At 35.1% G+C, this 15,914-nt stretch overlaps 1 protein-coding gene across 2 annotated transcripts in view; it reads right to left on the bottom strand.

Annotated features, from left to right (window-relative positions):
* Window positions 1-117: 117 nt before the first annotated feature.
* The window catches only part of STYX (serine/threonine/tyrosine interacting protein), a 41,352-nt gene continuing 25,555 nt past the window's right edge, over window positions 118-15,914 (bottom strand). The window contains exons 6-11 of one of the 2 annotated variants that reach the window (XM_004738795.3): window positions 15,681-15,717; window positions 15,289-15,328; window positions 15,146-15,196; window positions 13,402-13,474; window positions 5,684-5,777; window positions 118-3,729 (exon numbers count right to left, since the gene is read on the bottom strand). In XM_004738795.3, the coding sequence (XP_004738852.1) occupies window positions 3,656-3,729; window positions 5,684-5,777; window positions 13,402-13,474; window positions 15,146-15,196; window positions 15,289-15,328; window positions 15,681-15,717 (369 nt within the window). In that variant the 3' untranslated portion in view covers window positions 118-3,655. The remainder of the gene's footprint in view (window positions 3,730-5,683; window positions 5,778-13,401; window positions 13,475-15,145; window positions 15,197-15,288; window positions 15,329-15,680; window positions 15,718-15,914) is intronic. The other variant, XM_004738796.3, reaches the window with a different exon arrangement.

Raw genomic sequence — 15,914 nt, 5'->3', positions numbered from 1 at the left:
TCCCATGTTCATTCATCCTTCTTTATCTGAGGTAGTAAAACTGGGTTACTTTTACATAAAAAGACAACAATCTAAAGAAATTCCGAGGCATAAGCAGTATAAATGAGCATTTCAATCTTTTTGAGGTATAATGGCACAACAGTTTTAATACAACCACCAGTCTTCACAAAATAATTTTAATACTTTGTGCCTGGGCTAGCAGCATCTTGCACTGTGACATTCCTATACATATATAAGCATTTTATCCAAGTACAAATGTTAAAAGCAGGGTAACTTAAGCAATTGCCTATACAAAGGTAAATAGACACTGTAGGTTATTTTTCTTGAATCATTTTTGCTGCATAGTAAATTGCAATTACATGTCAGTATAATGTTACTGATCTATAGAATACACTTTGAACTGTGAGGTATGGCAACTCCCTATGAGAGAGCTAACATGTAAACCTGAATATTTTGATTTTTTTTTTTTTTTTAGCTGCCATGGATGGGTAAGACAAAACCAGCATTCAAAGATTCTAGAAACTTTCTAATCAATAAAAATAAAATAAAATCTTTTAGTAATTCTCAGCTATTTCCTATCATTTCCATATTGGAGCATTGTTGAATGGACAAAGATAAAGTAAATACTGAAGTGAAGCTAAGTTTGTTATGGAAATATGGGTTAAACCAGTTATTTAAAAAAAAAATCCGCCAGGTAACTGCTCATTTACTTTACATCAAGTTGAGATCCTGATATATGTATATATATCGATATATATATATATATTTATATATATATTATATATATACATACACACATAGACACATATATATGCATCCCAACTTTATAATTCAAGATTGCAGTTAAATACTTCTAATTCACTTGAATTACCATGGTAATAAGACAATTAGAAACCTTATATTCTCTTTAAAAGGACATGCTTAACATTTTCTGACATTACTTCTAAACTCAGATGAAGCACAACTCCGCCCCCCAAAACAAATATTCTGCTTTAAAAGTTAAACACTTGAGAACTGGTAGCAGAAGCTATCCCAGTTTAACATTTCCACCACAGAGACAAATATAAGTAACTGCTGTATAAACACCCAATGGATAAGAAATTAACATTAATTAACTAAAATTAGAAAGTAAGAATTCTGTCATTCTAGTTTGAATATTTTCAATATTTGTTTCATACTTTTAAAGTGGGACAGTAAAGAAGTTTTCCTGTTTTGCTGTAATTTCAGCTTAAATTCTTGCCCAGATTACATATTTAAAATTGGGTGCTATATCACTCATACATTATTTAAATGTTTTAGAAAATCATGATTGGTTAAATGTATTATATGTAACTATCACAAAACATTTGTAGAAATAAAAGGATTTCAGAAATGGAACCAAACAGAAGAAAGATTAGAAGAGCTACCAGAACTGGTTGAATATTAGGTGGAAGAATGGATCCAAGGTAAAACAAACTTGGAGTATTCTTACATGAAAAAAGAATAAACTTCATGTTTTGTCCCCATTAGTACTGTACTCAAGAAGATGATAGTCCCTTTTCCTAGTGTTCAAGAGACAGTCTTTAATATACAGTGCTGGGCAGGCACTTCAGTGGCAACATAAAAATTACAGTGGTTAGAAAAAGTGGAAGATTACCAGCTTTAAATTAATAAATGACCAAATCTGTATTTTTGGCCCAACTACTAGAGAGGATATGTGTACTTAAGAAACTAATTTTTAAAATCTTAACTCCCTCATTTTAAAACCTAAATGTACTATAACAAAGATTCTCTTAAGCCGAGTTTCTGCCAAATGAAGAAGCATCATAGATACTAGATTGCATCTGGCACTTTGCCAAGTGGATTTTCTGAACACAATGCAAATCTTGACTCTACTAGACTACCACACCAAATGACCTAATTACACAACAGAATACAAGACTACAATGGGATTAATAATAGGCTGTTTTCAGGGTAGTAAAATAGGGGAAGGGAATCAGAAGAGGAATACCATCTGGGTCAACAGGAATTAACTCAAAGCAATTTTAATTTCCAATCTCCTGTTAACGCTGGATTTAAAAAAAAAAAAAAAAAAGCTTTTAACTGTATTATATTACATTGCAGGGAAAAAAGCAAAGAAGTAACTTCTTGTAATGGGTTACCTTGCATAGTACCTATTGGTACCAAGGGAACGTATGGAAAACCATTCCCATCAGTAAAGCACCTCAAGAGAGGACTGAGAAAAGTGAGATATAAACGAGTTTTGTTTGTGCTACCCTAAATCAACTATAAAAAGTTAAAAACACTCCTCTCCTTCCTCGTGGCATACTTAAAATAGCAAAAATGTTTTTCTTAGAACAATCTTTATATGTATAAATAAAAATATGGAGAATTAAGGATCCATAAAGTGACTTTGCTAATGCAAATTATGGGGGAAATTTGGATTAACTCAACGTGAAGAATTAAAACACTAATTTTAAATACAGTGAAGTTTCCCACAAACCACTTTCCCCAATAAATGCATCTTCAAAGAAAAGCTGCTGAGCCAGAACAACCTCACAGAATCATTAAGACAACATAAAATGAAGAAGTAAATGTTCCATATTCCAAATAATTTACTGAGGTTTCTTTAAACCTCTGTTTTAACTTAGAGTTAAGAAGAAAAAGAAATTACAGAAAAATGTTAAAAATGTTGTACTGTTCTACATACTAATTTAAAGGTGTAGATTTATTTTTTTATTGATGCAAGGCACTTTTCTTTTTTGGGCTTCATTTAGAAACAATGCTACATTGGTTACTCAGAACTATTTTGGACAAAGAAAAAATGGGCTAAACAACTCTAAAAAGAACAAACACAACATTTGGCTTTTAAAGAAAAAAGGAAAGTGACCCAAAAGTCAAACTCCCAGTTTTTTAGTATTACCAAGCAAAACGTCTTCCTTTGTTCATTAAACTTTTTTTTTCTATAGAATAAACAAATTAGGAAGAGGAATGGAAGCAATACTTGGATCATGTTAAAGTAAGAGTTAGCTAATGTCATGATTCAAAGATTATTAATAAGGTATTAAGTTAAAAAAAATAAAAGGGTAATGAAGCTACTAAATTACACTAAAACAAATGTGGCAGATTCCTGCATTTGTTAATGTTTCCATCATAAAAGTGAACTGTAAAATTATTTTTAAAATGTAATATATAGAACACAAAATGAATTAGCAAACTTTAGGAAATTCTCATTATAAATTACCCAGATTTTATAAACAAATCCCCCCTAACTTGCATTTTGTTTAAAGTAATAACTTTATATCCTACAAATAAATTTCAAGTATGAAAAGTGCATTATTGCAATAATACCTCTTTGCAAGTCCAAAATTCTTGGTTTATAATAAAACTGTAAAGTGTAAAAAAAAAAAAAAAAAGAAAGAAAGAAAAGAAAAAAAAAAGGAAAAGAAAGAAAGAAAAAGAAGAAAGGAGTAAAACCATCAGTGCCATCTATTGCAGAAGTCCAACATCTTCTTAAAATGTTGCTCAACAAGTTGCAGAGAAACACGCCTGGAAGCAACATACAATTTAAAAAAAAAAAAAAAAGACTTGTGTTTTTACCATTTTACATTATTATTGTCTCTAGTATTTCCTCCTTCCCAAATAGAAATTCACATCCTCTCTAATGTTGCTCGAGTCAGCCATTCTGTGCAGTCGCCACTTGCATGGTTCCAAAATCATCTTCTTCTTCATGTGTTCTCTTCAAACTGCCTAAAAATTATTGCACAAATATAACATATAATGGGAACTTAAACTCATTTGTTAGAACATTATAGCTAGTAAAAATTCATTTTCAGCGTTACTATGTATACGCACTATGAGAATTCCATGACTGAATTTTTAGTAAAATATTAATAAAATCTTTTGAACAGAGAGCCCGATGCGGGACTTGATCCCAGGACCCTGAGATCATGACCTGAGCTGAAGGCAGCGGCTTAACCCACTGAGCCACCCAGGCGCCCCTAAATAACAATCATTCTTAAAACAGTTTGAAAACAGAATTGTTAGAGAGATAATGGTACCCATATGTTTGGTTACCATAAATTTTTAGCTACCATAAACCTATGACAAAATTTAAGAGATTAATTTTGTATTTGCACAATTTTATTTTGTAGATATAATTGTCTTTTTGCTTTCATAGACACTGCTGAAAATACTTCTCCACTGAAGCTGTGGTTTTATGACCAAGAAGTCTAGAGCTGGGAGAAAAGATGGCATGCAGCAGATAAAGAAGAGATTTTATCTACTCGTTACATCACAGTCTGCTAGTACAGAAATTTCTCACATAGAATCAAAGGTATCACTATATGACCAATAGTTACAACAAAAAAATTTGAGTCTCAGTGAAGGAAAACTTGAGGGAACAACTAAACTGGCAAAAGATCTGCCATATTATCTGCCTAACAATGGCACAGACTTAAAGTTATGCCCGAAAGGTTGTGCTAAATCACGATAATAATGTTAATTCAGAGAGTGGATTCTAACATGAAACTAACATTTCACTGTTAATTAAAAAAAGGGGGGGCTATATGGTATCAAGACAATGGAATAAAGCAGAAAATATGCTAGCCATAAAGCTAAATACAGCTGCTATGCTGAATTTCAGATGAAATGCTGTATTTGCAATCTAAAAGAGGTATGAAGCATAAATAACTAATGCAAAGCAGAAAGTGAAAAGGTAAAAGTAAAGTTTTCTAGGAGTTTCAAATAACTAGGGATTGGAGGAAGATTGTTAATCATCATTTCTGTTGAAGGCATAACATGTAAACTAAGTTTTTAAGGGCAGAGACACTGAATGCTATGCATTCTTGGAGAAAGGACACAAATGAAACCATTAGTTCAGTTTTCTGGAGTGCCTATATAAAGAGGAACACTGAGAGATACCAAGATCAGAAACACCTTACTTACACTATGATGCTCTGTGTTTTCTTCTGTAGGAATTAAACCAATGAAGGATTTTGTACAGGAAAAATACATCAGAATTAACTTTTATGAAAATAAATCAGGCTACAATGTATAGAACAGACCAAGTAAGAGTATGGATAGGAGGTCAATATGGACCTGAAATAGAATGAGATTCCGTAAAAAAGAAAAGAGACAAGCAAGTGTAGCAAGGTCTTAGAAAAGGAAGATAGAAGATTTTGAGACCATGCCTGGATCATTAACTTTGAAAATACTCTTTTTGGGGGGAGGGGAAGCGAGTACTCTGACATAAGGAAGAAAGGGAGAAGGGATTCAAATATGACGAGAAAAATGGGTAGTTCACATTAGTCACCCAACTTAACCTGAAACACACTTTTATTTATTAAACAGCTTTTATTTTTATTAAGATCACCTGAGTGTATTTAGAGGCCCTTTTATTTTAATCTTTACAGCAGTTATACTACTTAAAGACTTAAACTAAACCAAGTAGAAGTTTGATCTTCCAGCTAACATATTCTATTAGCCAGCTACAGTGTTGTACACACAGCAGAAGCTAAATATAATATACACATATTCTTTATGAAATTAATTTGCAGTTATCTTGTGTGAAATTCAATAATCTGCCCAAAGTTTTCTAAACAATTTAAACTGTTCAGTATAACTTGTAAAGAGCAAAAGTGCTTTCTACTTCATATCATCATCATTTCTGTCCAACCTTCTCCAAAATGACAAATATCCTTACCTGTGGGTCCAGAATGAACAGATAATGACCTTTCTATCTGGAGTGGTGACATCATCTGTATTGTTAATTTTGCTAGGTAGATGGCTTCATATTCCTGAAAAAGATTTAGTTAACTTGAATGTACATTTAAATTCTTGGGTACCCAAAAGAGTGATTAATGTGTATATTTTGCTATTAGTTTATACTGAAATATCTGGTGCCATACTGTTGTAAGAGAAATGCAAGTTTAGGGGTACTTGGGTGGCTCATTCCATTAAGCAGTGGACTCTTGGTTTCACCTCAGGACATGATCTCAGGTTTGTGGAATAGAGCCCCACATCAGTACAGTCTGCTTGTCCCTCTCCTTCCCCCTCTGCCACTCTTCCCATTCCTCTCAAATATTTTTATAAAGAAGAAATGGAAGTTTAAAATTCCTATCTCTTAAAAAAATAAAATTCCTATCTCATACTTTCACATGTACTGAAGAAACTATAAATCAAGTCAGGTTATCAGCTTGAACTAGGGTATCATATACTAAACTGATAGGCAGTATCTGTTCTCTGCCACTGGGGTGTTAGGTATATGATCTCTATTTCCTCTGTTAAAACACACACACCCCAACAACCCAAATAGGCAATCTCTTAAAATAATTGTAAAAATAAAATGAAATAAAATTCAGTAAAGATTTTATACAGTTGTAAAATATTTTTAAAATGAGAGTACTATAAAGCATCTAATGGATTTAAATATATATTTGGTTTTCTAATTCTTTAAAATTAAGTCCTCTACTTTCAAAGATGGAAGAATAAAGGGATTTCTGTCCCTCTCCCCTTTCTGAGAAGAAAAAAATAGAGAACTCCTTATCTGATGAAAGAAGGAAATATCCATTACCTTGACTATGAGAAGAATGAAAATTAGTGATTACAAATTGGTCAGAATAATGGTTACCTTTACAAAAGGAGAAAGAGTGTTGGTGGTTAGGAAGGGGTAACACAAGGGCTTTTGGGACCCTGGCATATGTTCAATTTCTTGACCTGATTGGTGGTGGTTACATGAATGTTTATTTACATTCCATGAATTTTCTGTATGTGTATTATATTTCACAATAAAAAAGAATTATCTTTAAATGGAACCAGACCAAGGTAGGCACACAAGATGCCGGACTGCAGAAATTAGGCAGAATGGGTACACTTCAAAGCACTCCAAAATAAGATGGTGGATCTAAGATAAAACTAACAAGCCCTTGCACAGTATTATAGGAACTACAAGTGGGCAATGTGGGGATGAGCAAGGGCTGTTAAGGGAAATGTGAAGGCCCACACATACCACTTTTACTAGCAGGGTGTAGTATAGTAAGATGGACGAGAAACTGGGTTGTATGGAGTCAAGTATCTGATCTTAGCTAAAAATAAAAACTAAACCAGTAATTATCAAGCCTGGCCATACCTGAGGAACACCCGAGGAATTTTTTTTTTTTCTTTTTAAAGATTTCACCTATTTATTTGTCAGAGAGAGAGAGCACACAAGCAGGCAGAGGCGGAGAGAGAAGCAGGCTCCCCGCCGAGCCCAAGCTGAAGGCAGGCAGCTTAATGACTGAGCCACCCAGGCCTCACTCACCTATATGTATATTTTAAAAATATACATATTTGGTTCAAGTCCCACCCCTAGTGATTGTCATTTAATTGGTTTAGGTTAGGTTCCCCTGGGCAGTTTTTTTTTTTTTTCTTTTAAAGACTTTATTTATTTGAGAGAGAGTGTGTGAGAGAGAGAATGAGCAAGAGAAGTGGGAGGGTCAGAGGGAGAAGAGGGCTTGACTGGAGCCCGAATTCCAGGATCATGACCTGAGCTGAAGACAGTCGCTTAACCAACTGAGCCATCCAGGTGTCCTGTCTGTCCCCTGGGCAGTTTTAATGTGCATGCTGTTTACCAATACCAACAAGAAAAATGTGAGACCTAAGAGACTCTGCTTCTTACTCATTGAGTTAAACCACCAGAGAAAAGTGCTGGTGAGAAAGACTTCCAAAACAAGTGGGAAATTAAAGCTAGCTGCCTTCCCCAACCACTATCCAGGTTGTCTCCCACCATTCTATTTTTGGGCAAATAGCTGTTCTAAAAAGAATACTTCCAGTTCAAAGATGACCAATAATCAAAAAGGAATCATTGTAGGTTTTAGCATAAAGATATCACAAGGGGAAAAAAGCAACTTTACAACCAAAAGTCACATTAAGAACAGTGTCAAAACTGTACCAAGAAGCAGATGAAAATGATTAATTCTCCATGAAATCAATGAACAGGGCATTTCTTTCTTTCTTTTTTTTTTTAAGATTTTATTTATTGAGAGTAAGAGAGAGAGAGAGTGAGCATGCAGGAGCAGGGGGGAGGGGTAGGGGGAGAAGCTGACTCCCGCTGAGCTGGGAGCCCCATGTAGGAATCAATCCCAGGGCCCTGGGATCATGACCTGAGCCAAAGGCAGATTATTTAACTGACTGAACCACCAGGTGCCCAATGAGCATGGCATATCTGAAATGAGTTGAAAGAAATAAACAGGACTCATGGAAGAAATTTAACAATGAATGAGATGACATACCAACTATCAGCTCAATGGGAGAGAAAAAAAAATAAAAGCACAGAAATAATGAATGAATATAACAGAATCAACAGAGAACAGACCAACTATCCAATCCTGGAATAATATAAATTTTCCCTTTTCTCCTTGAAAAGGTCCAAACTGCAAGTATGCTATACTTCCTATCATTTTAGAAAACAAACAAAAATCCTCCTTAATAACCCTAGTGTCCTCTCCACCTATGGTCACTTGTTTCTCCCTTTGAAGTGTAATTCCTAAAATTATCTATTCTTGCTGTTTACATTGCTCTCTTCCCATTTTCTCTTGAACTCTGAGCAATTATGTTTATCCTCCCCCTTCCATAAAATGTTTGTCAAGGACACCAATGACCTCATGTTCCTAACCTGATGTCAATTCTCAGCCCTTATCTTCTTTAACCTATTATCAGCTTTTGATATAGTGAATCACCCCCCATTCTTTTTAAGATTTATGTATTTATTTTGAAAGAGAGAGTGGGGGGAGGAAGTAGGGGAAGAGAAACTCAAGCAGGCTCCCCACTGAATGCAGAGCCTGACATAGGGCTCAACCTTATGACCCATGAGATCATGACCTGAGCCAAAATCAAGCCAGGTGTTTAACCAAATGAGCCACCCAGGTGTCCCCATTCCCTCCTTCTTCAAACACTTTCTTCACTTGACTTCCCAAACAAGCCACCCTGATTATTTTTTTCCTATCTCACTGGCCATTCTTTTCAATCTCTTCTACTAATTTCTCATTTCCCCACCCTCTACATGTTGGAGTGCATTAGGATCTGTTTTGAAAATCTCTACCTGCACTCCCCTAGTGATCTTACCTAGTCTCAGGGCTTTTGACAGCATCTATATGCTGATACTCCTTAGATACATGGTTCTTTTCCATGAACTCTGGACTTACATACCTGCCTACTGTCCAACGCCCTCTCAACCTTAAGATGACCAAAACTGAACTCAATTTTACTTCCTTCAAACCTTTTCATTCAGTTTCTCCCATATCTTCCAGAAAGGCTTAAATCCATCCTTGGGAGCAGTATACGTCTCCCAATATTATTTATAATCATGAAGGGCTAGAAATAACCTAAAAGGTTTATGTATATGGAATCATATGAAGTTGTGATGTATACATATTTGTACATATGCATATGAAAAGATTATGCAGTTAGACTTGAATATACATTGCTGGATTTTTAACATGCATTTTTTAATTACTTTTTCAAATACAAAAATAAATGTAAAAAGACAATGTTTTTACATCTGAGCCAGAAGGCAGACATTTAACCAACTGAACCACCCAGAGGCCCCTGAGACAATCCATTTCATAACGTTCTTGACGTCTCAATGTGAGACATAAAGGACATTCTTCAATTTTTAACTTTCCTTCTTGGAAAAAAATAAACTAGTTTAATCAGATATTTCACACAGGTTTATCTTACTGTCTTTTGAGTATATCTTCTGCACCACAAAAGTTGAAACATGGATGGGTAGATAGGGTGCCTAGATGGTTCTGTTGGTTAAGCATCTGCTTTCGGTTCAGGTCATAATCTTGGAGTCCTGGGATTGAGCCCTGAATTAGGCTCCCTGCTCAGCAGGGAGTCTGCCTCTCCCACTACCCCTCCCCACTGCTTGTGCTCTCTCTCACTCTTGCTCTCTCTCAGATAAATAAAAATCTTAAAATCTGAAACACAGTAAATATAAAACACATAAAATAGCATATAATTATATGTGTGTAATAAAAAAAAACTGAAGAAATTTCTATCATTTATTTTTTCATTTTTTAATTAACATATAATGTATTACTGGTTTAAGAGGTAGAGGTTAGTGATTCATCAATCTTATATAAAATACCCAGTGCTCATTACATCACATGCCCTCCTTAATGTGCACCACCCATTTACCCCATTGCCTCCACCCCATCCCCCACAAACCTCAATTTGTTTCCTATGATTAAGAGTCTCTTATGGTTTATCTCCCTCTGATTTCATCTTGTTTTATTTTTCCCCTTCTTCCCCTATGATCCTCTGTTTTGTTTCTTAAATTCCACATATCCATGAGATCAAGATAACTGTCTTTCTCTGACTTACTTCACTTAGCATACCATCTAGTTCCAACCATGTTGTAAATGGCAAGACTTCAATTTTGATGGCTGCATAATATTCCACTTTTATATGTGTGTGTACATGTATACACATCTTCTTTATCCATTCATCTGTTTATGTGCATCTGGACTCTTTCCATAGTCTGACTACTGTGGACACTGCTGCTATAAACACTGGGGTTCAGGTGCCCGTTTGGATCCCTATTTGTATCTTTAGGGTAAATACCCAGTAGTGCAATTGCTGGATCATAGGGTAGCTCTATTTTCAACTTTTGAAGAACCTCCATACTGTTTTCCAGAGAGGCTGCACCAGCTTACATTCCCACCAACAGTTTAGGAGGGTTCCCCTTTATCCGCATCCTCACCAACATCTGTCATTTCCTGACTTGTTGATTTTAGCCATTCTGACTGGTGTGTGGTAATATCTCATTGTGGTTTTGGTTTGTATTTCCCTGATGCTGAGTGATATTCAGCATTTTTTCATATGTCTGTTGGCCATTTGGATGTCTTCTTTGGAGAAATGTCTGCTCATGTCTTCTGCCCATTTCTTAATTGGATTATTTGTTCTTTGGGTTATTATTTGAGTCTGAGTTCTTTTTAAAAAAAATTATTATTTATTTATTTGACAAAGAGAGACACAGAGAGAGAAGGAACACAAGCATGGGGGAGGGGGAGAGGGGGAAGCAGGCTTCCCACTGAGAAGGGAGCCTGATGTGGGCCTCAATCCCAGGACCCTGGGGATCACAACCCTAGCTGAAGGCAGACGCTTAACGGCCGAGCTTAACAGCTGAGCCACCCAGGTGCCCAAGTTTGATAAGTTCTTTACAGATTTTGGATACTAGCCCTTTATCTGATTTGTTATTTGCAAATATTGTCTCCCATTCTGTCAGCTGTCTTTGGTTTTGTCAATTGTTTCCTTTGCCGTGCAAAAGCTTTTCATCTTGAAGTCCCAATAGTTCATTTTTGCTTTTGTTTCCCTTGCCTTTGGAGAGTGTCTAGTAATAAGTTGCTGTGGCCAAGGTCAGAGGTTGCTCTCTGTTTTCTCCTCTAGGACTCTGATGAATTCCTGTCTCACATTGAGGTCTTTCATCCATTTTGAGTCTATTTTTGTGTGTGATGTAAGAAATGGTCCAGTTTCATTCTTCAGCATATGGCTGTCCAATTTTCCCAACACCATTTTGTTGAACAGACTTTTTTTCCATTGGATATTCTTTCCTGCTTTGTTGAAGATTAGTTGACCATAGAGCTGAGGGGCAATTTCTGGATTCTCTATACTGTTCCACTGATCTAGGTGTTTGTTTATGTTCCAGTACCATACTGTCTTGATGACTACAGCTTTGTAACAGAGCTTGAATTGTGGATGGAATTGTGATGTCACAATGTTTGGTTTTCTTTTTTAACATTCTTTTGGCTATTGGGGTCTTTTCTGGTTCCAAAGAAATTTCAGGACTATATGTTCTATATCTGTGAAAAAAGTTGATGGTATTTTGATAGGGATTGCACTGAATGTGCAGATTGCTCTAAGTAGCATAGACATTTTAACAGTATTTGTTCTTCCAGTCCATGAGCATGGAACGTTTTTCCATTTCTTTGTGTCTTTCTCAATTTTTTTCATGAGTATTCTACAGTTTTGAGTATAGATTCTTTGCCTCTTAGGTTAGATTTATTTCTAGGTATCTCATAGTTTTGGGTGCAATTGCAAGCAGGACTGGACTGACTCCTTAATTTCTTTTTTCTGTCTCATTGTTAGTGTACAGAAATGCAGCTGATTTCAGTGCACTGATTTTATATCCTGCCAAGTTGGTGAATTCCTATATGAGTTCTAGCAACTTTGGGGTGGAGTTTTTTGGGTTCCTTCCAACCTCTGGCCCCAGAGCCAAAAGCTCGGGGCCCCACTCAATGAGCCCTCAGAGAAAAGCATAAGTCATTCCTGTCTCCCTGGTCTCCATCTGTATTCTGTGTTCACCCACCATGTGACTAAGTGTTTCTATCTCAGACCATGACCTGTTTCCAGCATCCCAACCCTGCAGAATTCTGTGGTGGGCTATTGTGCCACTGCTCCCAGGAGAGGAAGTGGTGTCTTGCCGGATCTGCAGCTTGCTGGGCCCCTGCTTAAAAAGCAGTCACCTAACTGAGCCATGGTTTGTGGCTCACTCTTCCTGATTCTGCCCACCTCGAGGTTTATTTTCCCATATATCCTCTCAGATTCACTTCTCCACACCTCCTACCTTGCAGAAAGTGGTAGCTTTTCTATTTATAGAGTTGTAGCTTTTCTTAGATCTCCTGTTGAGTTCGCAGGTGTTCAGAATGATTTGATAGCTATTTAGCTAGATCAAACTAGGGTCTCCTAACTCCTCCGCCATCCTGGACTCCTCTAATATCAAATTATTTTATCTTACATTTAACAATGTGCCTTTAACCCCTCTTTCACAGTAATGGCAGCTTTTAAGAAAATACTTAAAAAACAAAAAAGAAAATACCTTTAACTAGAAATATAAACTTGAATAAAAAAATCCAATTAGGAGGTGCTTTAGCTGGCTCAGTGGGAGAATTGTGCAAGACTTTTAGTCTCAGGATTATGAATTTGAGCCCCATGTCGGGTATAGAGATTACTTAAAATAAACAAACTTAAAAAAAAATAATAATGAAAAAAATAAATTAAATTAAATTAAATTATGGAAATTTTTAAGTATTTAAGGTAAATTCTATGGGTGCCTGGGTGGCTTTCTCAGTTAAGCTCTGCCCTCAGCTCAGGTCATGATCTCAGGATTCTGGGATCAAATCTGTGACCAGGACAGGCTAAGCAGGGAGCCTACTTCTCTCCCTCTCTCCACCCCCTACTCATGCTTTCTCTTACTATCTCTCTCTCTCAAATAAATAAAATCTTTTTAAAAAATAAAATTAAAAAATTAAATTCTATTAATTAATTTAATTTTAATTAAATTCTATTAATTTTAAATTAATTCTAATTAAATTATGTAGACAAAAGATTTTAATTATCCTCCTTTCTTACTACTTTAAAGAGGAGGAACGAAGAAGTTACCTGAAGTTGATGGACAAATCCAGCATTAGGATTAATGCAAAATCTTCTTTCTTGAACATAAGCAAATGCATCTCTGAAAACAAAAAAAGAAAAGTAAGGTGACGGTATTACTTCATGAATTAATCTCAATTTTTTTAGTATTTACCTAAAATAGAAACTTATCCAAAAATTTACCTAAATAGGAAATCATAATCATAAAACTTGTGCTACAGAGAGGTAGCAAGCTATAGTGGAAAAATCAACAGGATGGGCAGATGAAAGATCACCATCCCTCTATTTACCAGCTTGTGTTCTAAGGGAATCTGCTCAACTTTCTAAGCTTTATTTTTCTTGTCCATAAATTGGGGTTTATAATAATTCCTATTTTGGAGGGTTATTATGAAGATGGGTGATTTTAAGTATAAAGTACCTTGTATAGCATCTATGACATAGTACGGGCTCAAAATTTTATCATTGTTTAAACAAGAAGTGTATCTACTTTCTTGTGTTGTTGTGAGGCTTAAATGAGATAAAGAGCCTGGAATAGCACCTAGCACATAGCAAAGACCCAATATATGGAAGCTATTTTCACTAGTATTACTGTCAAGACACCAAATAATAAAGAAACTACATAAAACAGTCTACCAAGCATTAAATAAACAAAGCATCTGTATTCAAATAATATTAATAACTGATATTTTAAAGCAAAATTTCCATCAAAATTTCAACTTAAAGGATACCAAACAAACTAAACAAGCATTTGAAGCTCTAGCCTGTGTCAAGAATGTGGATCCAATGCTGAACGCAGTTCAAATGAAGAGAGTTAACAGGGAACATGGTATAATGATGCACAGGTTGACACAGGCATACCATGCAAAGTTTCATGGCTATGATAAGAATTATTAAGGATCAGGAACCTTTAAGAGCTTTTTGGGGTGAAGTAATTATTTAATCAGATTTACCTTTTGAAAAGATCATTCTAAAAGTAGTGTGGGGAAAAAAAGACTGGAAAAAGAAAGAGTACCTGAAACCACTAACCACTGTTAGAATCCAAGAAAGACACAACTGGAGGTGGGATTAAATGATGATGAAAAAGAGAGAGATTCGAGGTATATTTGAAGACATAAAGGAGACAGGATTTGTTAACGGGTAAGTTTGGGAGAAGAGCGTGAAAGACAAGGAGCTGTCAATGATTACAAGACTTCTAACTTGTACAAGATACACTAAAAAAGGAAACTCTGTACATTGGCCAGGTATTTGTTTTGGGGCTCTTTTTTATCTAGGCAGTACACTTGGAAAAGTTGATTCTGGTTAAGAAAGACCACAATGAATTGTGAATAGAAGTTGAAACAAGTTCTAGATAATTTTTGATCCAACTACTGTTAAAGGAAAATATAATAAATTAGCGTTTTAAGCAAGGGAAGCAATAACATCTGTGTCTTAAGAGGTTTTAAACTTGGGTTAAACAATTCTCTTGCAGTAAATAATTAGTTTTCCATAATTATTCCCAACTATAACTCCCTTGGCATTTTAATAACATTTAGCACTACCTCTGTAAAACCACAAAATATTAGCCTAAGTAGATCTATTCAAGGTAGATGAGCTATAAAGGTTAAGAGACTAATCATGGAATACAAGAGCCTGCCTCATCAAGATGAATAAATGACAAAATCAGGGTATCAACTTCAAACTCCCAAACTGTTTCCATTAAGCTTCATTTTACTGAGAATTTAAACTGTGGCTAGGTTTCAGAGTACTTTCTTACCTGTACTTCATTCCAAATGTTTCCATAATGTATGCAATAACAAAGGCAGCACTGAAGAGGGGGAAAAAATTTTAGAAAAAAAATAGAAAACACAGCTCATTAATTAAATGCTAAAGAAAGAAAGATAATCTCTAACTTCATACCTCCTGGAGATCCCTGCATTTCCATGGACAAGAACTTTTCCTGAAAGACAAGAAATAGTTATTCTGACAAAAAAAAAAATCTAATTCAGCAACTAAAATATATTGAAACCATGTACTATACCACAGTAAGATAAATCTTTTCTTAAACATTTTATATTTTATACATACCACACCTGGATATTTATTAGACTTTAAAGCTGACTTGAAAATAAGTTAAATAGGGATATTTAAGAAAGCCTATCCAAATGAAACAATTAGTTGGGAAAATATAAATTTGGGAATAGTCTATTATATGCAATTGCAACTTTCACATCCTGCATTTAGGACAAATATTATCTAAAACATTAACACATAATCCCCTAAAAATAAATACTGAGTAAGAAAATATTTACCTCCAGTCTGTAAGCTTCCATCAATAAATTCTTTACTCTGAAGGCAAAAGACAGTGTTTTAATAAAACATGTGGACTAATACAAGCATAAATCAGATACACAGTATACATATGGTAAAACAAAATATACTGAAAACATTTCTTGGTGTGTATGTGTGTATATTTATATATATATATTTTAAGATTTTATTTATTTATTTGGCAGACAGAGCTCACAAGCAGGCAGAGAGGTAGG

This window comes from Mustela putorius, unplaced genomic scaffold, assembly GCF_011764305.1.
Source record: "Mustela putorius furo isolate JIRA1106 unplaced genomic scaffold, ASM1176430v1.1 tig00000129_pilon_pilon_pilon, whole genome shotgun sequence".
Taxonomy (NCBI): Eukaryota; Metazoa; Chordata; class Mammalia; order Carnivora; family Mustelidae; genus Mustela; species Mustela putorius.
The sequence above is the reverse complement of the archived record's forward strand: the minus strand, read 5'-3'. Positions and strand labels throughout refer to the sequence as shown.